Source organism: Phocoena phocoena, chromosome 20, assembly GCF_963924675.1.
Source record: "Phocoena phocoena chromosome 20, mPhoPho1.1, whole genome shotgun sequence".
Classification (NCBI taxonomy): Eukaryota; Metazoa; Chordata; class Mammalia; order Artiodactyla; family Phocoenidae; genus Phocoena; species Phocoena phocoena.
This window is the reverse complement of record NC_089238.1, coordinates 32,904,683-32,929,175: the sequence shown is the minus strand read 5'-3', so window position 1 is coordinate 32,929,175 and position 24,493 is coordinate 32,904,683. Positions and strand designations below refer to the sequence as shown.

Sequence of the window (24,493 nt, the reverse complement as noted above, 5' to 3'; positions counted from 1 at the left end):
GGGGCCTATGTTCCCGCCCCGGAACCACGTGATGTTCGTTTCGACTTCCACGCGGAAGAAGAGTGGGGGTTTGCACCTGGTCGTACAAGCCCTGCTGAAAACATCCTTGAGGCTGGGTCTCCCCACTTGGGTTAAGAAAACGTGCCGCCGGGTGCAGGAAGATGTGTCCCCTTGCCGCCTTGAGCCTGGTCTGAGCCAGGCACAACCCTTCCCAGTCTTGGTCCGTGACAGTTGAAACCCCTGGGGGTAGAAGTCCGGTTGAAGTGCAAAATCCCATTTCTGGATGAGAAGGGAAGGCCTGGCTGGAGGCCGGCTGGGTGCGCAATTAGAGCAGTTTGTGCAAGTGTTTCGGAGTTGTGTGGTCAGGGCTCCCAGAACTATTGATAGAATAGACCCGCTCAGTTTTTCATCTTCTGCGTAGCACATGGAGGGGCTTATTTTTGTTTACTTGCTGCTTTAGTTGCTGACACACAGCAGGAACTCAATATCTATTTATTGGATAAATGGCTGAGTAAATGAATCAGAAATGGTGGTTAAACATGGGGAAATAGCATGCCGTTAAATTTAAGAAAATGAGGCAACGAATATAGAGGTTACAGGTCTGGGTTTTGAAATCAAATACTGTCAAGGGCACCTCCCAGCTTGGCCTCTTATTAAGGCAAATTCAGTTTCCTCAACTGTGAAACTAAGATAATTAGTACCTACCCTATGGAATTAATGTAAGGATTGGTAAGATGATGTGACAAGATATGGAAATACAGAGACAGATGGAAATGCCTGTCTTCACTCTGAACGGTCAACCCCACCTAAACCCAAGAAGCACCAGCCTCACCAGCTTAAAACATTCTGTCTCTTCCAAAGCTTCTCATGATGGGCATGGCATCACCATACTCAAATTCTTCTTAGTTTCTTTATTAGTTTTTCAGCACAGTTAACTCTTTCTACGTTGACAAGGGTTTTTGTTTTACATTTTGTCATCTCAAAGTCTCATGACATCAGGCACCAGAATACACAAAAGTAGGCTCTTCACTTTGTACAGAGAAGAAAATAACAAATTCCATTAATAGTTCACTTTGACCAAAGAAGACACAACCTCCGATGGAAAGCCACACGCCGAAGTACCCAATATACATATATATATAATGTATAGATATTTATAGATCTCATCTGAAAGAACACGGGGAAAAAAAAATCCAAGATTCACAGCGCTATCTACAATAAAAGGGATTAATTCTACCAGCTTTTCAAACAGTCACATTCTATATTCAAAGGAAGCACGTGAGTGAATAGAACTAACAGACACTCCACTGGGCTCTATAATGGCTTAAGATGACAGAAGGGGGTGATGTGTGCCAAGGAAATGTGGATGCAGGTGTCCCCTCAGCCCCCCCCCCACACACACACCCTCCACAGCCCTGCATTTTTCATTGCTCTCCCCTCTTCTCTTTTTTACTCATTTGAGGGCTTGTGGCAACTGATTTAGGCTCAGAGACAAATGGCTTCTGGTTCCTAGGTCAGGAGATTCTACCCAGTAAGGTGGATGAACAGGAAGTATATGGCACAGCCCTGGGCTTCAGCTGGCTGGAAGGGGCTGGGGTGTGTGGGGAGCCTTTCTCCTCTGCCTGGCCCTTGTTCATTTCAGGAAACGTTACCTCCCACCCCAGGACCTAGCAAGCCCCAGCCTGAGCCTACTCCAAATGGCTAGGATGGTGATTTGGGACAGCCAAGTCCTGCTATCTTGGGCCAGTTTTCTCCAAATGAACTCTCTCAGTGATGCCTATGTGAAACATTGGCATAGCTTGACTAGAACTCTCCCTAGAAATGTTTCCAGTGGCCTTGGCCATGCTGCTGCTGATTAAGTTGTCCTCCGTGGAACCTAGGGGTGAAAAGGGGGTCTCTGGGGGAACTCTATAGGAACTCTGAGCCACCACTGCCTGCTGGCTTCCAAAGGCAGTCACCACGAAGTTCTCAGAGGCGTACCCAACACTCAAAGGCTATCCCAGCCTTTAACCTCAGCCCTAGTCAGCTCCCTAGAGGCAGAGGACCAGGTGACTTTCTGCCTCAGGGCCTTGGCTCAGAAACGGGACAGGGCCAGGAGGCGGCAGACTGTGGGCTGGGACAGTCTGTGGGGTTCCTGCCCTCAAGGTCCTCTGTGTTCTGTCTTCCTTGGGCAGAGAAACCCCTTTCAGCCCCTACCTGCCTGGCCCTACAGCACCAGGCCCACCCACAGAGCACCAGGAAAACTGCTGTCTGGTTGAAGCGCCCCCTTGTGGCTACTGTTCAGATGATTGTCACGGGTGCTAAAATCAGAAACAGATGTGCTTGATGGTGGGGCTCGGGGGGTGGGAAAGGGGCCTGCAGAGCTCCAGGGCTCCTGCCTCTGAGTGCTCCCTGCTGCTGTCTCCTGGTTCTCATGCCAGTGCCTGAGCTGGACACTGTTCCTGCTGTCCCAGCACCTACCGTCTCAAAATCCCATCCCACCTTCAAACCTGCCTGCTTGAGGGGGTCAACCCATGCTTTCTTTAATCCAGCATATTATCCTGGATCCTGGCCAGAGAAGGACTCAAAGTCTTCCCTTAGCTAATCTCCTTCTTCCCTGGAGCCCTGCCCTGCCCTGACCGTGCCTGGGCCTTGGAAAACTGGAAGAGAGGGTCTAAGTCAGCCAAGTTAACGAGGTGAGGGGGGAGGGGAGTAGGGGAGGAGTGAGCCCCTCAAACCATCTGGAGACTGTTCCACTGCAGCATCTAGGACAGATCCCCTCATCTTTTTAAACAAAAGAAAAGTAACCCCATTTCCTCCCCTTCGCCTTCGCAAAAATAAACTAAAGGGGAAATGAGCTGTACAAGGATGGCAGTGGGACGTCGATGCAGGTTGGGGGGCAGGTGAGCATCTTCGTGGGACCAAGGGCTTCAACAGGACACCTCCATGGTGTGGTTGACCTGGCCCAGCCCCTCACTGCTGTCTGAGTGGGTGCAGGCCTGCGGGCGGCTGCCGTCCACCGAGCTGGCGCTGGTGAGGGACGAGGTTCGAGAGCGGGCGAGACGGGTCATGCTGGCCGAGGGCACTGCAGACAGAGAGGGCACCGGGGGTGAGGACCAGCAGGCGGGGCCGGGCGCAGGCAGGCGGGAGAAGGATTTACGCAAGCAAAGCGGCCAGCGAGACCGGTTCTTCCGACGAAGGCATGGAGGCTCATCCCAAGCCAGGGCTCTACACTTGCTCTGTCAAGCCCCAGGCATGCAACGCCAGCGACAGGGAGTGAGCCAAAGGGGCGGGAGGGCCACGGAGGCCGGTAGGACCCTCCTCACAAGAGCTGGCCAGAGCTGTGGCCAAAATGGGCTGGCAGCTGACCGGGTGTCCTTAAGCTGGAGCAAGGATGGGACATTATTTCCAACTCTGCCTCTCTCAAGAGGATTATGGGGCAGGGGGAATGAGACCAGTTCTGTAAAGAAGGGCAAGGTGTGATGGCCCCAGACTGCCCTAAATCCTGTTTCTGCCCTTATTCAGAGTTTTACAAGCGAGACTTGCAGGAAGCAAATTCTACCTTCCTGACCTCAACTAGCCATCTGTCCAGCCCAGGCATGGCTTGCCCCTGACCCCAGGGCCGACACCTCTGAGAAGTTCTGGTTCCAACTGCCAGAGTGCTAGAAGCCACGGGGCCCATGGCAACCTAGAAGCAAGGCTGATCTAAAACCCAGCCAATCTGGAGCCCTAAATGGGACAGAGCCCACAGAAGAGCAGGACACAAGAAGTTCCCATGCCAAGATGCGGCCTGGCTGCAGCACTGCACAGAGGAAGGAGCTGGGGCTCCTGGGGTGGCGGGGAGCTGGGGGGCGGTCCATGCATTAGGGGAGGGGGTGCGGGGCTACCTGCTCCTCCACTCAGCCTTCGGTCCTTCAAGTATGCAACTAAGAGAGAAGACAGAGCCAGAGGGGCAGGGTTGGGGAGACAGAACACGGGTGAAGAGGAGGTCCGGCGAGATGAGGGCGTCGAGATGGGTCAGAGAGGAAGGCACAGAGCAGGCTGCGGGCAGGGCCAGAGCCTCAGGAAGCCCCCTCCCACCCACCCACCGAAGCAGCGGCCACAGAAGGAACCACAGCACTGACTGATGTCAGTCTGGCCCTAGGAGTCGGGAGAGCAGGGTGGGGTGCTCGTCTCACCCCCCGATTCTCCAGCCTGGGCTGCAGCACTGGGGGCTCACGCCCACAAAGCCTTTAAGGCCTATAACCTAGTGCCAGCACCCTCTCCATTCTGCTGGGGCTCACTCTCCCCGTGGACAGAATGCGGGAGGCCCGTATGACCTCCCAAATCCTTCCCAGCTCTCGGGCTGCCTGGTGGTATTTGTCCTGGGGCCCTGAGAATAGGTCCCAGCCCCGTGACAAGTACCGCTCACCCACCCGTCCCAGCAGTGTCCGCCAGGCACTTCCTGGGCTCAGCGCCCAGCCTCAGAGCCCCTGCTGGGTCTCACTGTGGGTCTTGGCCTCTTGCTGCCCTACTTCTCCACAGACAGGCTGGCAGGGGGCTCCGGTCCCCTGGGGGTGGGGGGTGGAGGTCTGTTCCTGGCTGGCCCCCCAGCCTTCCCCCACAGGCCTGTCCTCCCCAGAAGGCCCAAGCTCCAGAGGCTGAGGTCTGGGGCGAAGAAAAATTCGGGCAGAGGAAGTTTGCTTCCAGGAGGAGAGCCAGGCGCAAGGGAGAGATGGAAGGAACTGAGGAGATGCACGTGTGTCACCAAGGGGGCATGTGCGCTGGTGGCGCTCACGAGCAGTGTCTCACCCCCGCACAAGGGGAAGTTGGGAGCGGGCAGGGAGCCAGTTCCACCCCTCTTTCCTCGGGGTCTTCAGATATGCCACCCCCAGTTTGGCTGCCTTCAGCTCTCCTAACACCCAGATGGCCTCACATGCCTTCCCCAGTCCCCAGACTCCAAGTCCACTCCTCTGATGCCCCTGGTACCATCCGGCCTTCTCAGGTGCTGTAGGCCCAGCAGGCGCTGGGTGGGGTGGGTGACTCACCCCTAGGCAGGCTTCCCCGGCAGGACTCAGCCCTGGGCCCTGCTCCCCAGAGCTGGGAGAAGAGTCCCCCACCCCAAAAGGCCCAGCCCTGTCAGGAGAACAGTGCCCCAAAACCTCCCCAAGGGCAGGGCCTGGCCTGGGACAATCAAATTACAACCTAGGCGGAGATGCTCTAGCGGCCCCCAGGCACAGCGTCAGCCCCAACTTGCTGCCTGCCCCCCAGTCTCTAGGGCAGGGTGGGGTGGAGGTATACTTACTGTAGCCCATGCCTTGCAGGAAGTACTTGAAGGCTTCAGTCAGCTTCCCGGGCTGCAGGGCGAGGGACAGGTACATGCTTTGTTTGCCTGCCTGGGATTCAGGGGGAGGGGAGGCTTCCCCAACCCCTGGCCAGGTAAGGGACGGAGAGAGGGCCAAGAGTCTCACCTGTGTGACCTGGGGGAGCCCCCCGGAATCTGCCATCTGCAGGGGAGAGAGGGGGGTGAGCTGAGCAGGGGCCCCCTCACACCACACCCTGCCTGTCCCTGGCACACCCGGACAGGCTCCCCTGACCAGACACACCGTCCTGCTCTGCTACCGCCTTGGCTGGGACCCCAGGCAGGCCCCTCCCTGTGGCTGGGCCCAGGGTGGGGAGGAGGGCCTCACCTTCAGGAAGGTCGTGGTGGTTGGATCCAGTTTGGAGTTGCACTCAACCTGGGGACAAGGCACAGGCTTCAACAGAGTGAGGCGCCCGAGGGCTATCGGGCGTCCCCCTGCCCCAGATGCTAAGGGAGGGTCTATCCCCAGAGCTGCGAGGCTCTACAGGTGAGGGAGGGAGTGTAGGGGGCAGACACAGGCACCTTGGCAAGGCCAAGGCCCTGGGGATCAGGAAGCAGCCCCCTGAGGGCCTGAGACCCTCTATTGCACTCACAACTGCTGCTGGGCTGGGGGCAGGGGCTGGGCAGCGGCCTCACAGCGAGCCAGGGCCACCTTGGCGGGGGAGGCTGGGAAAGCGCAAGGCACCCCAGAAGTCGGGCGTCAGAGGTGAGGGAGGGCCGAGGGTCAGCAGGAGACTCTGAAGGCCTGACCCTGCCTGGGTCGAGATGGCAGGCACAGCCCACAGCCCTGCTCCCCGAAGCCCTCAGGCACATGGAGGGTGTCGTACTTTGGGTGCACACTGGGGGCTTCTCTGGGCACTGCTGGACCCCTGACCCTCTGGGGGGACATGAAACACCCCGGGCTGCCTGCCCTCAGAGTTCCAACAGGAGAGGTGACACATGATCCCCAAACATAATGGATGCATGTGATGGTCAAAGAGGGACCATTGCTGTGCTCATGAATTGCTTATTGCATAACAAGTGAATCCAATTTTAGAGAAAAGAGAGATCTTAGTCTCTGGGCCTAAAATGGGTGGAGAGTGTGGAGGGGCTGCTGTGCTGCAGGGAGGGGTAGGGTGGGGCAATCAGGTGGCCCGGTCCTGGCCCCAGGCCCCTCCTGTCTCCAGGCCTCCCTCACCTGAAGGATGGGGGCTGTCTCAGGCACTGGTACCTGGCAAGATGGTGGGGAAGTGGGATGAGAAGCCCACCATCCGGCGTCCCCCCGAGGCTTCCTGGGGCAGGGTCAGGAATTGGCCCCATTGGCCAGGAGCCAGTGACCCCTTTGCCCCTGCCACCCACTGGCACCAGGGCACAATCCCTCACTCACCACCCCCTCCTCGGCAGGTGCGTTATCCCCGACTACCAGCATCACAGGGCAGCTGCAGACACAGAGGAGAAGGGCTGTCTGGCCTAGGCACCGGAGAGGGGGTTACAAAGGCCTGGCAGGCTGGAGGGGGCAGGGCACTCACCGGAGCGTCTTGGCGTTGGGCACTGTTCCAGGCCGGTTAATGTCCAGGTCTCTGCGGCTGCAGGGAAAGGCGGAGGTGGGCATCCCAGGACTGCATCCTGGGGCGGGGCTTTGGGGAATGTCCCCAAGCCTGACACTGCTGTATTTCAACCCCATCCCTCCACACGGCAATTATGGCCCAACATCCCTGGAGGTGCTGGGCTGGCCCCAGATTTGGGGCTTATGCTCTAGTGTCTCAACGGTGAGACAAAGCCTCACACATGCCATTGGTAAAATGAGGAGACACAGACCTGTTCTGCACAAGTAGGGGCCTGAGGGCTCCCCTCACGTGACTTCTTCCGGGACCCCCCCAAGTCATGCCAGGTGGGCCCTCACATTTGGCTCTCATCACGGGCTGTGCACCACCACCTGTGCTTCCCATGCCTTACAGGCAGGCAGGCAGGCCAGGGCTTCCCTCCTTCTCCAGTGTTTCTCCAGCACACAGCAGGCGTTAAATAAATATTTGTAGGAGAAAGAGAAGGAGGGGCAGGCCAGCGGGGGGGGGGGGGGGGTTGGGGCGGCCACTCCCCTGCAGGGCAACCCCTAAGGGGCTCCAAGGAGTTCTTAATCCAACCTTCTCTCAACTTACGGATGTCAGCACTGAGGCTCAGGGCAGTGGGGGCAGCAGATGGCACCCACATCCCCCACTGCTCCCACTGGCAACGCCCAAGGGAGGGGGAAGAACGGAAGAGCTCTGCTCCCCCTCTGCCCCTCTCGGGGTGTGATCCTGGGCAAGAGGTCACCCCTCTCGGAGGCTCATCGGTCCACTCATCTACAAACTGGGAGAGTGTGTTGCCAGCCGTGGGCAGCTGTACTGGGGGGGGGGTCCCCCAACTGCGTGAGCGCTCCCGTCCTGGTGCCGCCAGCTGGGACCCAAGCCGCCCATACCTGTTGTACATGTTCCAGAAGAGCTGCAGGTTGGCCTGGTTCACCACATTCCCGATCTGCTGCCGGTAGCTCTGCACCAACTCTGTGTTGCTCACCAACTCCTCCTGGGCCCCGGGGACGGGGGATGAGCGCACGCGCGGCAGGGCAGTGTGGAGCCACAGACCGGGATTGGCTCAGAGGGGGCACCTCTGGCCGGAGCGGCCCCTGCCCCAGCCCCAGAGATGGGGAGGGAGGGGGGAAGGGGGAAGGGTGTGTGGGGGGAGGGGGAAGGGTGTGTGGGGGGAGGGGGAAGGGTGTGTGGGGGGAGCCCACGGCCTTGGGAGGGGAGGGGACTCCGCCCCATCCGTCTCCCCAGTCCGTCTCGGGTGCTGCAGTCTCGCGGCAGATCCCAGGGTAGGGGTGAGGCATGTCTTATGCCCCATCACCCCACCACCCTCTTCCTCCTGCCCGGCCGGGAGCAGAACCAGGCCCTCGGGAGAGTCCCAACCCGCCGCTCCGGCTCCTGCGTGAGGACGGCTCCGCCCCCTTACCTGCCTGAAGAGGTGGGAGAGCACCGTGTCGGGTAAAGTGCTGGTCAGGCTGGAAAGCTGCGGGCCGAGGCGGAGCCAGTGTGAGCACCACGACACGACGCCCCGCCCCGCCCCGCCCCACCCCTTCCAGGCGGACTGCGCTCACCTTGGTGGCCGCCCAGTCGATCCAGCCTTTGCCGTTGGGGTCGATGTTTATCAGCACCAGCCCCTCCACCAGGTCAGGGAAGATGAGCTGCCGGGACAGGGAGACAGGGCTTGGGGGGCGGGGCAGGGAGCCCAGTCTTCCCACCTGGAAAACGGACTGTAAAATTCTGGCCCTGCCCGTCTCGCAGGCGGTTGCTAGGATCTGAAGAGAAGGCCGCGCTCTGTAAGGGCTTCAAGGTACCACTGATAACCAAGTGCCTTCAGCTGGGAACTTGCCTGGGGGCCCCTGCCCATCCTCCTCCCCAACTGGAACCTTTCAAAACCCTTTTATTTGGAATCTATCTATGCCTATTTCACTGTTTTTCAGCCCCTTTAATATACCTTTGAAGAGGCTACTATTGCAACACTAAGGATTAAACATCTCCAATGAAATATTTTGTTTCTTTGCTTTCATAGAAAAAACCCTAGTGATATTAAGAAACTGACCTTTCCAAAGCCTGTTTTGTGTTAGACATTGTAAAAGAGATTCGAGTTTTCTGTTCGACTGTCTGCCTGTGTTAGGGGAAAATGGTGATATATATATACAATACTGAGGTCATATCAAGGTTGTCTGGGGGCAGCTGGGAATAGTTGACAGTTAACAAAGTGGTTAAATACTGCAGTGGAAATTGGAGTTGAAAATTCTTAGTTTTTTTGTTTTATTTTTTATTTTTTTGAAGAAAGAAATACTTTGAATCCTAAAAATTAAGTTTTTGCTTTTAGAGATGGAAAGCTTGTGAGCTCCTACCCGATATGATGTTTCTGAAACCTGACTTTCTTTAAACCTCGCAAACTTATCATACGTGTAATTTTAGATTAAAAAATGATTCATGTTTAAGTATTACCCTAATTAGTGAATGAGTGATTAGGATAATCCTTATTTAGTGGCTGGAGGAATTAGTTGTATAGTTTGTTGCTAAGAGGAAGTTTGGTTTTGGATAATGGTTGCAGCAACTTATGGCTCATAGTGTTTTAAGGAATTGTATAGAAAAGGTAACCTTGTTTTTTTTTTTTAAAGTTAATTTCCTTGGAGGAAAAAAAGAAAAAAGGACTTTTCCTAAGTGAAGAGGAAGTAGGGGGAGGAGGAAAGGAAGACAGGAAGGAAAGTTCCTGTGGGGTTGCCCCTGGGAGAGACCAGCCCTGGGATTAGTTACAGGGGCGGGTGGAGAGACTCACTGCAAACTTGGCCAGCACGTAGGCTCCGGCTCCCACGCCAATGCCAATCACGTACTTGAACCTGATAGAGAGCATGGCTGGTCACTCTAGGGGTTTCCCATGATTGCCATCCACAGCAGACCCACCCATAGCCCTCAGCGCTCAGCTGGAGCCTGCTGGCTCTGCGGAGATGGTGGGCGCCCCCTGGCCCCCAGCACAGGGGCAGGGCAGGGCAGGGCTGGGCGAGGACTCACCCAAAGTGCTGCACCACACTGGGGAGCATGGCGGCTAGCTGCTCCATGGAGGGGAACTGGTACCTGCAGGCAGAGCACCAGGTCAGGCCCAGTGCAGCCGGGGGTACAGGGCTCGGGAAAGCTGGGGGGTGGGTCGCTCTGGGTACCTACCCCTGAGGAAACTGCGAGGCCCCCACCTGCTGACCGGGGGCATCCACGTGACACACCACGAAGTGCTTGGTGATCTCCTGCATGTCCTCAAAGTTGAAGAAGGTATTGAAGCACAGCTTGTCTGCAAAGACAAAGCTCTCAGCTGTGGCTGAGCCACGAGAGGCGGGCAGGGAGGCCCATGGATGCTGAAAGGGAGGTCGAGGCAGAGGTGATCAGCCTCATGGTTCAGCGGGGAAACCAAGACCCAAATGGCTAGGGGCACAGAGCTAAGCGTGAGTGGGGATCTACGGGGCTCTGTGGGGAGGGAGGGGGGGCCTCACTGTTCCGGGAGATTCGAGGCAGTGGAGGGCCAAACGACGCTGAGGCGCACTTACGGTTGAGACCCACGTCATGGTAGGTGAGGATGGCCGGGCGGTTCCCCTTGGGAGAGCCCCGGATCACCACGTGCAGAAGGCCGTAAGGCGTCTCGATGTCATGCTCCTGGAGGGGAGAGACAGCGCTGGACACTCCGGGCAGCCCCCAGTCCTGGCTCTTTCGGGAAATGATGCTGTGGGGCAGCCTGGGGGCTGCTGGGCCTCTGGCGGGACTTTCACCCCCATAGGGTGGGGCGTCCCCTTCTCACCACCCCCAGCCACCCCCAGAGAGGACAGACCAGAGGGAGCACCCCTTCCCAAGGCCGTTTAGCACAGGGGCAATGTGAACTGGTCTGCATGTGAAAGTTTCTGGTCTCCTCTGCAAACCAGCCAGTGGGACGAGCTGCCACTGCCCAGGCCCAGGCTCAGGCCCTGCTGCACTCAGGCCTCCAGGGTCCAGTGAAGCCCATTTTCCCCATCTCATTGCAGCCCCTCCAGGACAGCTCTGCCATCCCCACTGAGTCCCGCCATCCCCACTGAGTCCCGCCATCCCCACTGAGTCCCGCCCCCACCACGTTCCCCCTTGACTCAGAAGCCTTCAAAAGGGCCGCAGCTCCTGAAGGGGACTGGCCTCAACAGCTCACCTAGAATCCACGGCAAAGACCCCTTGCTAGCCAGCCCAGCCTCCCACCCCGACACCTGCCCCTGGTTCCACCTCCAGGCTCTTGCTCCTGCCTCTCCGTGATCCCCAAGGCCTCCCTCAGGCTAGACTCCCACCCCCTCCCCAAAGGCCTTCTGCAGCGGCCACTCTGAGGTCCTCTTGTGTTCACGCCTTTGCTTTCGCTGCTCAGGGTCGTCAGTTCTCCAGGAAGCAGGAGCTGGATGCTGCAGGTTCAAGACCCGCTCCGGCCCCTACTGTGTAACTCTGAGCAGGGCATGCACTTCTCTGTGCCTCAGCCACCGCTGCCTAAGCCACCTCATCAGGACTCTGTGAGAGCTAAACAAGCTGATATCTGCCGAGTGTTTAGCACTTGGAAAGGGGCCCAGAAAGGGGCTGCCGTGGGTGGGCATCTCTAAGCCCTGGGGAGGCGCCCTGCTGGCTGGTCCTTCTGCAAACTATTCCCTCTCGGCCACTCATGGGGAGGCTCCAAGAGGGTCTGTCAAAGCTGAATAAACAGCCCTGCTGGCACCAGGGGGAGTCCTGGGAAGTACAGGGGGGTGGCCCCAGGGAGTTGGAGGTGGGGCTAGGGTCAAGGACAGTCAGATGTGACTGAGCACCTACTGTGTGCCAGGTGTTATGCAAGAGAAAAGGAGCTCTTTTCCCCAAGTGGAGGACACTAGGATGCTCAGATTCAGAGACAACCTAAGTTCTTGCCTCCGACAGGAAAGTGGAGACTCAGGCAGGGAACATCTTCTTGGGGACTGGCCTTCTTGGGTCTGGGCTCAGAGGACCACTGTCGAGGCCTGTCTCCAGTGGGGAGAGACAAGGCAGTGCCAACCCTGTGGCTCGAGGCTGCACCCCGGGAGCCACACTTCTGGGAGTCCTCCAGGCAGGCCCGAGCCCGCCACAGGCTCCCCACAGCCCAGGCCTGTCCTCCCTCAGGGCTATCAAAACAAGGAACACTTGCTGCTCACTGACCACTGACCAGACGTTTTTCATGTATCTTCTTATTTATCCTCACAGAGGAGGAGGAAACTGAGGCTAGGAAAGAACTGACTTGCCCAAGGCCAAGTTCCGAGAAGGCAGAGGGGGACCTTGCCAGATGCCAGCCTCAGACTGCTTTTTTCTGAGGAAGACATCAAGCTCCATGCAAGAGACTTCTGAGCAAGCAGCCTCTCCACAGGGTGCGTGTCCCTGCTGGGGGGCCCTGCCTCATCCCCACCCCCCATGCTCTGTTGGCTCTGGAGGGCAGGGCCTGGGGCAGGAAGAGTGCACAGTGTTATGGAGGGTGGGCTGGGGGTAGGAGAGGGCGTCCACAGCACAAGAGCTGCAGTGCGCTTCCTGCGGCATAGTTCTCGGAGCGGGGTCAGCTCTAGCCAGCAGAGCACAAGTCAGGGCCCAGGGCGTGGTCCTCCCAATCTCTACCGCCCCATGGGGGTGTGTGTGAGGGCAGTGTCTGCCCCTCCCAGTCCCGGTGTGGCCGCCCAGGTCCCCATGCCCCACCAGGGGCAGCGGGACTAAGTCGCAGTGCTTGCACCACTAAGGCTCAGGCCCCCGGGGATGGGATGGGCTGGGCTGGGCCTGGACAGGCCATTGGGAGCACCAGCCCGGTTGCCCATTGACCTTGGCTGAACCCTCCACCGACCTCCCTGCACCCTCTCGACCCAGGAGTTCAGATCCAGGTAATCCTGATAGAGGCCAAAGGTCCCCAAGAGGGGCGCCCCAAAGGCCGCAGCCAGACGCGCTCTGAGTCCCCCTATCCCCAGGGCCGAGGGCTCTCATTGGCTCTTGGTGACGTCAGAGCCCGTCCCCGCCTCCAGGTGGGCGCCAGCGCGAGGCACTGCGGCAGCAAGGGAGGGGGCTCTAATGTCCTCTCTCTCTGCCTGTCCGGCTCCCCTAATCCGTGACCTTGAGCGCTGTGGGGGGCGGGGGGGGGGGCTTCCGAGCGCGCGCAGGGCTGCTTGGATTCCTCCCATCAACCGCATCAATAATTCAAGGACCGGGTCTGCAGCGGCGGGTAGGCACTGACGTCGTTGCCTGGGTAGAGGTCGGCCCCATAGCCTCCGGACCCGGCAGGGCAGGCAGGGCAGGCTACGGGGTAGAGGGGTATGTGTGCCCCTGCCTCTCCCTCCTGGAGTTAGAACAGCCCCGAGCCTAGGCACCTGCTGCCCCCAGGCAGAAGGAGGCACCCTGGTCCCCCCGGGGCCCCTAGCCCTGCAGGTTCATCCCTCCAGCATTGCCTTCCTACACCCAGAAAATAAGGCGCAGCGACCCCCTTCTCCCTGCAGGGACCCCAGCCTGACGGACCAGTTAACACCATAACCCAGACTTCCCTACTTCTGCCTGACTAGCACCCTGCAGTCCCCCAAACAACCAAGACAACCCGCGCAGGGTCAGGAGGTGTCTGTAGGCACAGACACGCAGGGAACAGCTTCCACAGGGCTGAGGTGGTCACAGGCGCCAGGCAGAGCCAGGTGGGCACATGCCAGGCGGAGGGCACACCGTCAGTGGGATATACCCATACCTACACACCGATCCACAGAGGCTTACAAACAAGTCACAGCCCGTTCCAGTTTGTGCAGAGATTCAGCCTTCCCCGCCCTCCCCTGTGGACCCTGACCAGCAGCTACCCACAACCGCTGCAGCAGACCAGGGTGCCTGGAACCTGCTGGCCTTGCCCAGTGACCCCAAGGTGAGGCGACTGAAGGCAGAACCACCACCAGACAGAGGCAGAGGGATCCCCTCCCTCCCCGCCCCCGCCAGACTCCGCACTCACCCCATCCCAGCACTCCGGCATCTTGCTGAGGGAGGCGACCCGCCTCGACTAGGAAGGGCAAACAAAGGCCTGAGTCACCAGAGTCCAGAGGGAGGGGGAGCGCAAGTAGGAGACCAGCGGCTCTATGACGGGGCACAGCTCCCGGGCCATTTATATGTAGAGCCAGGGGGTGGCGGGGGGGTGGGGCCCTGGGCTGGCCCCTCCTCCCTGCGGGGTTTCTGAGCAGCCACTCGCTCACCAGGAGCCCCTGCTCCCAGATTGGCTTTCAGGAGACAAACTTGGCTCTGATTGGCTTCCAAGGTTCTCACTCACCCCATCTCCTGCTCCTCCCACCCCCAGCAAGACATCAGTCTTGATGGTCCCCAGCCCCTGCATCCGGCCCACCCCCGGCACAGAGGCTCACAGCAGCAGCTGCACACGGGTCCTAGGAAGACAAGAGGCCACGTGTACAGGTGTGCCCTGTGACAGGAGACTCTCAAAGACGAGCACACCGAAGCAGGGCAGGGTGGACCACACAGGCATGCCCTAGACAGCAGAGCCCTTGACCCATACCCTGGGAGCAGGGAGGGCCCGAGAGCGCCCCAAGCCCAGCCTCCACGTCAGAAAGGCCTGGATCCCTTAACCTTGAGGGGATACGGGGAGTCACTGCTGCCTGGGGCAGCCTGGGTCGTGACCCTACTCCAGGGGACTGCTCCCTCTCCACCCCCAGGGTCTCCCCTTGGGCAGCCCCCACTTTGCCCACATGTATACCCAGCACCTGCTCATGCTGGGGAGATGGGGGTTCTGGGGCCAGGGGGCCTGGGCAGATTGCAGGACCAGGAAGATGGTGGGCACACACCAGCTCTGCCCTCCCCCACCCCCACCCTGCAAACGGGGCTGGAGGCCACTAGAGACGGGAGGAGGGACAGGAGGCAGCTTGTCCATGTGGGCATGCCCACCTGCCGCAGACACACCCAGCCCTCTTTCCTGGGGCCACCCAGCCTGGGGCTTGGCTCTCGAGCCTCTGGGGAGCAGGATGCTTGAGCCGCCTCCCGCTGTCCTGAGCAGCAGGACAGGTGCTGGAGGTCACGTGGCTCAAGATTTGGGGGAGGAGCTGGCCAGAGACATGCAGGCAGAGTAAAGAGATTAGAAGGGGCAGGGAAAGGAGAGCAGAGGAGGAGAGGAAATAGGCCAGGGAGGGGAGCAGAGGAGGGAGCCCAAGGGCTGAGAGAAGCAAGAGCAACAGAGAGGGGGGGGGAGTGAGCCCCTGTGCCCCCATTCTGTCTCTTTGGCGAGGGAACACGCCACTCGTCCCAGCCTGTGCCTGCTGGCTGGCTGCCCTGGGGGAAGGTGGTCACCTCCCCATCTCTGGGTGCCTAGTGACCTGGTCAGCACCTGCCACGTATGCTATTCCTGACCATGGCCTCTGCCTGGGGGGCATCAATAACTTCCCTTGCCCCTCTCTGACCTCTCGCACTGCGGGCCTAGTGCAGAGTGCTGGGGGCCTGTGGTCTCCCAGGGCAGCTGGGGTGTGGAATGGGCTATCCCCCAGCCCCTCCTGTTCTGTCCATGTTCCCTGTTCCCTGCAGCCACTTGGGCACAGGAAGAGGCTCTCGCAATTGAGGTGGTGTGCAAAAGCACAGCCTTGTCTGCAGACGTGCCCACAAAATCCTCCCATATGCTTCTGGAAGAGGGGCAGGGTGGGGTGGCCTCCCACCCTTTCTGCCACTAAAACCCTGCCCCTTCATGGTCCCCATCCAACCTTATGCCCACCTGAACCTCTGAGTAGCCTTTCCCACCCTTGGACCTGGGAGATCTCAGACACTGCCCACCCCAAGCCACGACCTCGCAATTCTGCTCAGCTCAGTGGTTCCAAATCCACAGACCTGAGTTTAAACTCCAGCTTCCCCACCCACTAGCTGGGTGACCTTGGACAAGAGTTTTAAACTCCTCTGTGCCTTAGTCTCAACTGTCGAATAGGAATTGTGCCTTCCTCACAGAGCTGCTAGGATGAAGAAAAGCCTCAAACATCACTACATGTAGTGGCCTATATGCAGGCCTATATGTAGGCCTCTCCCAGGCCTGCCCAGGGGAGAAATGGGATAATCTGTGTGTCTCTCCAACCTGTTAGCCTCCTCCCTGGAGGTTGTACAGTTGTGGCTGAATAAGGCAGGCTCGGGTCCTGCTAGCCAAACCCTGCTAGTCTTTGCTGTGTGACCTCAGGCAAGTCAGTCAACAACTCTGAGCCTCCACCTCTGTAAATGGTAGAAAAGCAGTGTAGCTGCTTGCACAGGTAGCCTTAGGGAGCAAGGGTAACACATAATCCTCACAAACCTATGAGAAAGGATGAAGAAGCTGAAGCACAGAGAAGTAAATTCTCCCACTCAGCTAGTAAGCAGTGGAGCTCAGCACCCTGGGCCTGAGGTCACATTAAGAGTAGTAAATGCTTAGTACCATATCTCCCACATGCCATACTCCATCCAAATGCTTTGCACATGTTACTTTATTTTATCCTCTGAACACCCACTTTACAAACAAGGAAAATGAAGCACAGAGAGGTTCTGTAACCTGCCCAACATCACACAGCCAGTGTGGGTACAGAGCCAGGAACCACACGCAGGCAGTCTGGCTCTAGTGGCCACTAGTCACAGCCCAGGGTCTGAGTGCCCAGCCCAAGGGCACCAACCCCGACCCTACAAACACCCGGGGAGGGCTGAGCTGCCTGCCTCACTCTACAAATGAGGTAGTGACCTGTACTGGAGGTCAGGTGGCAGGGCCAGAACCTGGACCCAGGTCTTCCTAGTTCTAGTTTGTCCTTCTGCCTCCCCCACTGGCTGGGCCCACTGAGGCAAGGGACTGAACAGGATAAAATCCCTGCCAGGCCTTGGCCCAGGCAAGGGCCATCCCGGCAGCTGCTTTACGAAAAAAACAATTAAAAGGAAAAGCAGCCGCTGTGTGGTGTACCCAGAGTAGACAGTAAGGTACCTTTTAACACGTGCCGTACTTTACCAAGCAAAGGATCTTGAGAGCCAAGGTCCCACACACATGGGGTGGCCACCCTAGTCTGGGCCCGGCAGATGGGTGCAGGGGACCCCAGGATTCTCATCACCCATTTCGCCCTCCAATCTGCCTCCCAGGGTGCGTGTGTTTTGGGGGCTGGCAGTCAGCACCGTTGGCATCCAGTGAGTCCCACTCAATGTCGGGCAGGGGCTGCTTGCTCTGGATTTTATTTCAGCAGCCCCCTCCTGTGGAGGAGGGTCTGTTTGTTCACACATTCCAGCCCTCATTTGGAGCAGGGAGGACAAAGGGGACTCTGGCTGGGCCTGGGCCACCTTGTGGACACCTCCCCGGCCTCTAGTTCCCCACTCCCCCAGGCCTCATCCTGTCTTCTCGAGCTCCAGAGGCCTTTGTGTTTGGAGCTGGTGCTCTCAGGAGACCAGAGCATGTGCACAAGGGCCACTCTGATGCCTCTGCTTGCGTCCTTGAAGGACGGGTGACCCAGGGTCAAAAGCACAGTTCGTATCCAGATCCTCAGATCCTGGCTGCAGCTCCGTGCGCCTGGGAGAGGAGCCGGCAGGCCATCCCTCCTTCCACGTCACCCCTTCGTCCAGACCGCAAGGCTGAGGCTGTCACGGGGCTGGGAGACTGACCCAAATTGGATGGTGGCCTGGGGGCTAGCTCCTGCCAGCCAGGAGGAAGGTCCCAGAAAAGTCTGACTTTGTTCAGTAGGTTATGACGGCCAGCGGGGCCCTGGAGCCCTGTGAGGCTCCCATTGTGTCTGCTGTCATGCCTTTTCTGAGACCCGGAAATAAACAGCCACTATGGGACTCACAGGGGAGGAATGGTTGGCCAAGTGAGCAAAATCAGAAATCATCATGCAGAGAAATAAAAACAAAGAACGATTTCAGTTTCACAGGGAATCTGGCATCAAACTAAAGAGGACATGGTTGTCCTGGGCAACTGTTGCCATGGAAACAGGAGCTATTTCGGAGCATCAGCCTGGCTTTCATAGGAGGAAAGTGCTGATTCAGATGACAGCATCCTCACTCCCCCAGACCTCTCCTCCTTTCCCTGTCCTGTTCAAGGAGAGAGGGGGCATTTCTCCACGGGACAGAGGGGAGGCAAAGCCACTGTGAGCAGTGGGGGTGGTCCTGGAGGCTTCCAAGTGCCCAGTCCCTGTGGCTTCAGGCTGGGGGCACGTGGAAGGGCTGTGACCCTCCTCTGAAACAGGCTGGGTGGGGGAGGGGCCAGCCAGCAGCTGGTCCCCATCTGGGGAGGCTGAGCAGAGACCTACCTTCCAGTCTGTGTCCACAGCCAAGAGGAAGGTGTCGGAATTCTCCTAAAGCAAGGCAAACAGAGGGGGTGGCTCGTTAGGCCCCAGGCTGGGCCAGGCAGGGAAGGCAGGCGGCCACAGGGGCTCTGCCTCGAGCAGCCTCGCTTGCTGTTCCCCAGGCTATCTTTTTTTTTTTTTTGGCCACACCATGCGACATGTGGGATCTTAGTTCCTAGAAGAGGGATCAAAGCCGGCCCCCTGCAGTGGAAGCATGGAGTCTTAACCACTGGACCGCCAGGGAATTCCCTCCCCAGTCCATCTTAATGTTAACAAAAGTGACAGAGGGCTTCCCAAGCGCCGGGCATCAGGCCATTTAGTACCTGACAGATGAGGTTACAAGCAGCTACACACATTGATTTTACCTGTTAATTTTTTTTTACCTATTAATTGAAAACGTGACGATTTCCACTTTGCAGGTGAGAAGGGTGAGGCTCAGAGAGATGGAAGCACATGGCTAGAAAGTGATGGAATAATCTCTGACCCCAAATTCTTGCTGTTCAGCACTTTGCCCGCTGTCCCCACAGATGACTTTTGAGGTCGCCCATCATGGCACAAGCGCAGAGGCGGGCCTGTCACACCCACTTTAAGGATGGAGAAGCTGAGGGAGAAGGGGGCCTTTCTGACCTGCACAAAGGCGCTGTCTGGGCCTCTGCAGTAGCTGCTCCCACCTTTCCAGACCTGCCTGCTTCATGCTCTCAAAGCACCAAAATCCCCTGCTTTTAGGCTCATTTATGGTGACTGGTATGAGTCTCTGATTGGTGCCCATCCCTCCCACTGGACTGCAGGCACCGACAGGGTATGGACCACGTCTGGCTCAGCTCTCAGCATAAAGCCTGGCATGGACCAGGCTCCTCAAACACAAACAGATCTGGATGAACAAGTCTAACTTCATGAATGAGGGGAGCACGGTTTACATATACCCACTGTTTATAAGGTGGCAGAAATGGAGAGTGGAGGAATGGGGGCCTGAACCCCATGTGTCTGCGTTGCCAGGCTCTCCCCGATGCAGCCCGGCGGCCCTCAGACACTCTACACCCGCCCTGGGTCTCTGTCTGGGGAAGGAACCTCATGGGGGGATCCCACATATCCAGGAAGAGCAGAGATCTGGGGCCTCTGCCCTGCCTTCTACTGTGTCTGTCTAGAACCCTCTCTGCTCTCCTCTGCTCACTGTAGGATCACTTAGCTTCCAAGCCTCAGTGTCTGTGAGGATTAAACAAGGGGCACAGATAGCAGTCACTCTCCCCTGGGCACTCCTGCACTGGACTCTGTGTGCTACAGACGCTACTGAATACATATGTGGATAAATGAGACAGACGAGAACCAGGATATTATCGGAGGACAGCAAGCGAAGGGCAGGGCTACTAGGTGCAACAAGGAGGAAAATGAACCCAAGTCACAGGAGCAGGGAGGAAAACATTGAAAAGCAGCGAACCTGATGTTTTCACCCACCTGCATTCTGGCAGTTGGAGTGGGAGGGGTGGTGGAAAAAATCAGACAGCACTAGAGGCTCTCGCACGAAAAAGGAAAGCCAGCTCTCAGGTGAAATCAACAATGGCTCTCCTCCCCTCCTGGTTCCTCCAGGGCCTGGGGGCTCTGCCTGGGGAGGGGAGGAGAGCATGGTGGCCACTCCTGGACCCTCCAAGGAAAGGGGCAGGGGTCTGGGGGAAAGGGTCGAGGCTGGTTATCAATGAATCCTCTTACCTTGGAAGACCTTGCCCGAGGCGGGGCCAGGGAAAGAGATGCAGGAGATTTTCAAGGGGATGGGAAGCTTCAGATGGGCAGGACCCCAAACCAAGAAACAGCAGGCATAATACAAGCCAATCCAGAGACACTGGAGGCCTGGGAGGAACCACATGAACATTCCAAGGAAAACCGGTGGGAGAGAGGGCCCAGCTGAGAGGAGGGGAGCAGGCCCAGGAGTGGCCTAAGGAGACCCAGGTGGGGATGCAGGCATGGGGAGAATCAACAATTCTTCCACGGAGCCCTGGACACACCAGGCAAAGACTTCAGAAGCAAGTGAGTCTGAAATGGCGGAGGGACGGTGGGTAACCGTGTGGAAGTATTTGCTCCTCAGTGGATTCAGGGAATTTGCACCTGGAAGGTTGAGGAAGATTTAAAAAGTGAAAAGGACTGGCACTCCTGTCCCGTGCAGCTGGATAGGGGAGTCTGTCCGTGGGTGTGACCGCCTGGGAGAGAGAGGCAGAGAGCGAGGCAGAACTTCAAGACAGGACTGCACCAGTTGTCACTGAAATCTGGAAAGGGCACACTGGGAGCACCTAGGAGGATTTTGGGGGGTTGAGGATGGGGCCATTAGTACGTCTTGGGAAAAGCAGATGTGACCAGTGACCAGGTCTACAGGGCTTGTGCTGACCTGAGAAAGGAGAGAAACTCAGCTGGGGATTCGCAGCCTCCGTGGAGGACTGAGATGCAGACCATCGTGCAGGGGAGCCAACTCTGGTCCAGGTGGGATGAGGTGAGAGACACCAAATGCAGCAGGAAGAAGGCAGAGCCCGGGGGCTGGTCAAAGGGGCTCAGGGAGGGAGGGGCAGCAAGGTGCTGGGCCAGGCTGGGCAGAGAAGGGGTGCGAGGGGCCCTGCCAAGGTGGGGAGTGGAAGAGACAGGCATAGAACGTGTGAGGCCAAGGTGCCCTGCGCACTCTGTGCCACCCACAGCTGCACACCCCGTACCAGCAGGCAGCCCCCTACCCCTGAGCCCTGGTGATGAGTGCAGGGGTCCCTGAGAGCCACCATCCGGCCCACCACGCCCTCACAAGAAGGCTGGTCTCCGCTCGCATGCCTCGAAAGGTGGGCTGTTTGCGGGGAGGAGGGACTTTTCGGAGAGTTCTGAAAAACTTCTTTCTTCTGAGCCGCACCACAATGACCCATGTCTTTCCTGAGAGCCTACTGTGTACCAGGCACTGCGCTAGGAACTGGGGAGATCGGGGAACCAAACGGACAGGGTCCCTGCTCCAGGAGCCTGTGGGGCAGAGCCCGAGAGCACTAAGCGCCAGGCCCGGAGGGTGTGCGCGTGTCAGTATTAGACCCGGTGGTCGGAGAAGGCCTTCCTGAGGAGGGGGCATCTGAGCAGAGCCTGAACAAAATGAAGGGCCAGCCCTGGAGAGTCCTGCGGCTAGCGTGTCCCAGGCAGAGGGAACAGCCGGGAATATGATCAGCCTGTTCAAGGAAGAGCAGTGAGTCTGGGAGACAGGATAGGAGCCAGCAGGGGGAGGGGGTGCAGAGCACACCCTGGGCCCCGGGAAGGACTGTGGCTGCAACTCTGAGTGCTGTGGCAGCCACTGGCCAGCTGTAAGCAGAAAAGTGACATGATGTGTGGAATTTTTAGTTTACGCAAAAAGGATAAAATTACGGGGGTACCTTACCAAAGCCAAGAACAACAGTTAAAAACAGGCCTCAGGAGGGATGGTGGCCAGTAATAGAAATCAAATCTGGTCAGTCTAAGCAAAAAAGGGAAATCTATAATTAGGATACAAGGATGCCTTACCAAGCCAAGGGCAGGACTCAGGAAGGGCTGGAACAAGTGAATGGAACACATCAGAAAGCCAGGAATGACACGATGTATTTTAAAAGGTTGTACAGAGCAAGGAGACCAGTGGGGAGGCTCCTTCAAGCAGAAAGAAGGGGGGTGGGGCTGCCATGCCGAGGCGAAGAGTGGAAGAGAACATGCGAGGCCAAGGTGCCCTCAGCTTTCTGTGCCACCCACAGATGCACACCCGTACCAGCGGGGAGCACCTGCGCAAGAGATGATGGGGGCTTGGAACAGGGAGGAAGTAGAATTAGAATCAAAAGTCTACGAAGTGTCCAGCTCACCAGCTGTTCCCCGACCATTCCTGGGGGTTGCCCTCAGGTAATCAGGTCTCATAAGTTAACTTGAGGTTCTGTTTTAAAAGTAAAACTGCACCCTAGAAATTCCCTGGTGGTCCAGTGGTTAGGACCCCGCGCTCACACTGCTGAGGGGCCGGGTTCAATCCCTGGTCGGAGGCGGTGGGGGGGGGGGGCGGGCGGAACTACGATCCCGCAAGTGGCGGGGCAAAAGAAAAAAAAAGAAGACTGTACCCTTCTTGGGGACACGACTGCCGGCCTCATGTGGTTGGGCCCCTGGCACCTGGACAGCCACTCTGTCCCAACATGTGTAACTCAGCAGCTCTTGGGCTTATCTCCTTCTGGAGGGAGGATCTGGGAGGCTGGGGCAGAGCAAAGAAGGGTGTGCCGAGGATCCAGGGACTGGGCTCCTGGCTTCCCCACCTGTAAAGTGAGGGGGGCTGAGCGGCATAACCAGTAGGGACCTACAGCCGTGATGCCCCAGAATTCTATGAGCAATGGACCCATAGCTTTTCCTTGCAGGAGGGAAAGGGAAGCTGTGCTGGGTGTCACCACAACAAGAAAACGTAAGAATCCGCCTGCCAACGCAGGGGACACAGGTTCGAGCCCTGGTCCGGGAAGATCCCACATGCTGTGGAGCAACCAAGCCTGTGCGCCGCAACTACTGAGCCTGCGCTCTAGAGCCCGCGAGCCACAACTACTGAAGCTCTCGTGCCTAGAGCCCGTGCTCTGCAATGAGAGGCCACCGCAATGAGAAGCCGAGCACCGCAATGAAGAACAGCCCCTGCTCACCGCAACTAGAGAAAGCCTGCTCATATTAACGAAAACCCAACGGAGCCAAATAAATAAATAAATAAATAAAATTAAGAACGTTTTTTAAAAATGCTATTAAAAAAAAAAGAAAACGTGGGTAGAGCTAATTCTGAAATCTAACGCCTGATGTTCAGACGAGGGCCCTTTGGGATAAAATAACAACCTCAGATGCCTTGATGCCACTGCTCCTGGAAACACTGCTGGTAATACTTTCCCTCATACCTCAGGGGCTTATGAGGAAAAAAGAGAGGCTGCAGACATGAAAGGCCCAGGTAGTTGGGGAAGCATCGTGACCCCACTGGAGGCAGCACTGCCCAGCGGGGACCCTCTTGGGGCTCAACGGCCGCCCACAACCAGGGGTTGAATATGGGCCTCGTTCCCCGAGAGCTGTGTGACCCTGGCCAAGTGAGTTAACCTTTCTGTACCTTGGTTTTCTCATCACTAAAATGGGAATAACTCTTCTACAGAGCCTCCCAGCCTCAAAGACAGCCAAAGCCACAGTGAGGTTGGCTGGGTTTTAGCTGCGTGGGCGTTCAGCCCACCGGGAACTCTCCCAAGGCGGGGACAAGGCTTCTCAGGGTGGCTCACGGGATGGAGGGCCATCTCCTAGCCATCAGCAAGACTATTTGTAGTGAGGTGGATGGACCTAGAGTCTGTCATGCAGAGTCAAGTAAGTCAGAAAAACAAATACCGTATGCTAACACATATATATGGAGTCTAAGAAAAAAAAAAAAGATCATGAAGAACCTAGGGGTAAGACGGGAATAAAGACACAGACCTACTACAGAATGGACTTGAGGACACGGGGAGGGGGAAGGGTAAGCTGGGACAAAGTGAGAGAGTGGCATGGACATATATACACTACCAAACGTAAAACAGATAGCTAGTGGGAAGCAGCCGCATAGCACAGGGAGATCAGCTCGGTGGTTTGTGACCACCTAGAGGGGTGGGATAGGGAGGGTGTGAGGGAGGGAGACGCAAGAGGGAAGAGATATGGGAACATATGTATATGTATAACTGATTCATTTTGTTATAAAGCAGAAACTAACACACCATTGTAAAGCAACTATACTCCAATGAAGATGTTAAAAAAAATAAATTAAAAAAAAAATAGACTAAAGGGAAGGCGCGCGGTTTCCTTCTCGGTCACGAGGTGGCGCCCTCCGCCCTCAGGACCGCGAAGGGGCGACTCACCAGCTCAGTGGCGTCCTGGCCCCGGAGCAGTGGCTTCTCCTCGGGGAATCGCAGCTCCTGCAGGCCGGCCATGGTCCCGTCGTGGAGCAGGAGCCCTAGCGAGGGAAGGCGAGGACGAGGGTTGGGCCCTGCTGCGACAGGCACGCCTGGGCCCTGCTCGGACTCTCTCGGTGGGCGGAGGGGACAGCGCAAGCCCGGGCTGGGGCAGGGGCACCGGGGACCACGCCGACCCCTCCATCCCCGGACCCCCGGTTCCCAAGCGCAGGCCCAGCGCGGCGCTTCACCCGGGCAGCAAGGCTCCGTCTGCAAGACTCGCCTGTTTGGCTCAGGGAAGGTCATTGTATTATCTGGTCTTAAAAGTTAAAACATGTTCCCTGCCACCCCCAAAAGAAAAGGAAGAAAGAAGGAAGGGGGGGGGGAGGAAGAAAGGAAGGGAGGGAGGGAGGAAGGATGGAGGGAAGGAAGAAAGAAAGAGGAAAAGAAAAGCAAGGCGACACAATACAGGATGACCCTTGAATA

General features: G+C 57.6%; 1 protein-coding gene across 9 annotated transcripts; it reads right to left on the bottom strand.

Annotated features, from left to right (window-relative positions):
* Positions 1-896: 896 nt before the first annotated feature.
* Positions 897-24,079, bottom strand: NDRG4 (NDRG family member 4). 9 transcript variants are annotated; one of them, XM_065898596.1, is made up of 17 exons: positions 23,975-24,061; positions 18,090-18,134; positions 14,047-14,049; positions 10,401-10,557; positions 10,027-10,147; positions 9,877-9,939; positions 9,644-9,704; positions 8,430-8,516; positions 8,285-8,341; positions 7,755-7,858; positions 6,829-6,885; positions 6,687-6,738; positions 5,649-5,696; positions 5,430-5,465; positions 5,264-5,315; positions 3,867-3,905; positions 2,910-3,064 (listed from the first exon to the last, which is right to left on the bottom strand). In XM_065898596.1, the coding sequence occupies exons 1-17, from the start codon at positions 24,044-24,046 to the stop codon at positions 2,910-2,912; spliced, it is 1,209 nt and encodes a 402-aa protein (XP_065754668.1). In that variant the 5' UTR covers positions 24,047-24,061. The 9 variants fall into 9 exon arrangements, with proteins under 9 accessions (XP_065754666.1, XP_065754668.1, XP_065754669.1 ...); XM_065898597.1 differs by lacking the exon at positions 14,047-14,049 and having other exon boundaries at positions 10,401-10,506; positions 23,975-24,079; XM_065898598.1 differs by lacking the exon at positions 3,867-3,905.
* Between the last annotated feature and the right edge of the window lie 414 nt (positions 24,080-24,493).

Excerpts from the sequence above, each read along its gene's own strand:
- NDRG4 (XM_065898596.1), bottom strand. The coding sequence starts at position 24,046 with ATGGCCGGCCTGCAGGAGCTGCGATTCCCCGAGGAGAAGCCACTGCTC. Across the intron at positions 9,705-9,876 it reads AGTGTGGTGCAGCACTTTGG|GTTCAAGTACGTGATTGGCA; the intron begins GTGAGTCCTCGC and ends GCTCTCTATCAG. Across the intron at positions 5,466-5,648 it reads CCACCACGACCTTCCTGAAG|ATGGCAGATTCCGGGGGGCT; the intron begins GTGAGGCCCTCC and ends TCTCCCCTGCAG.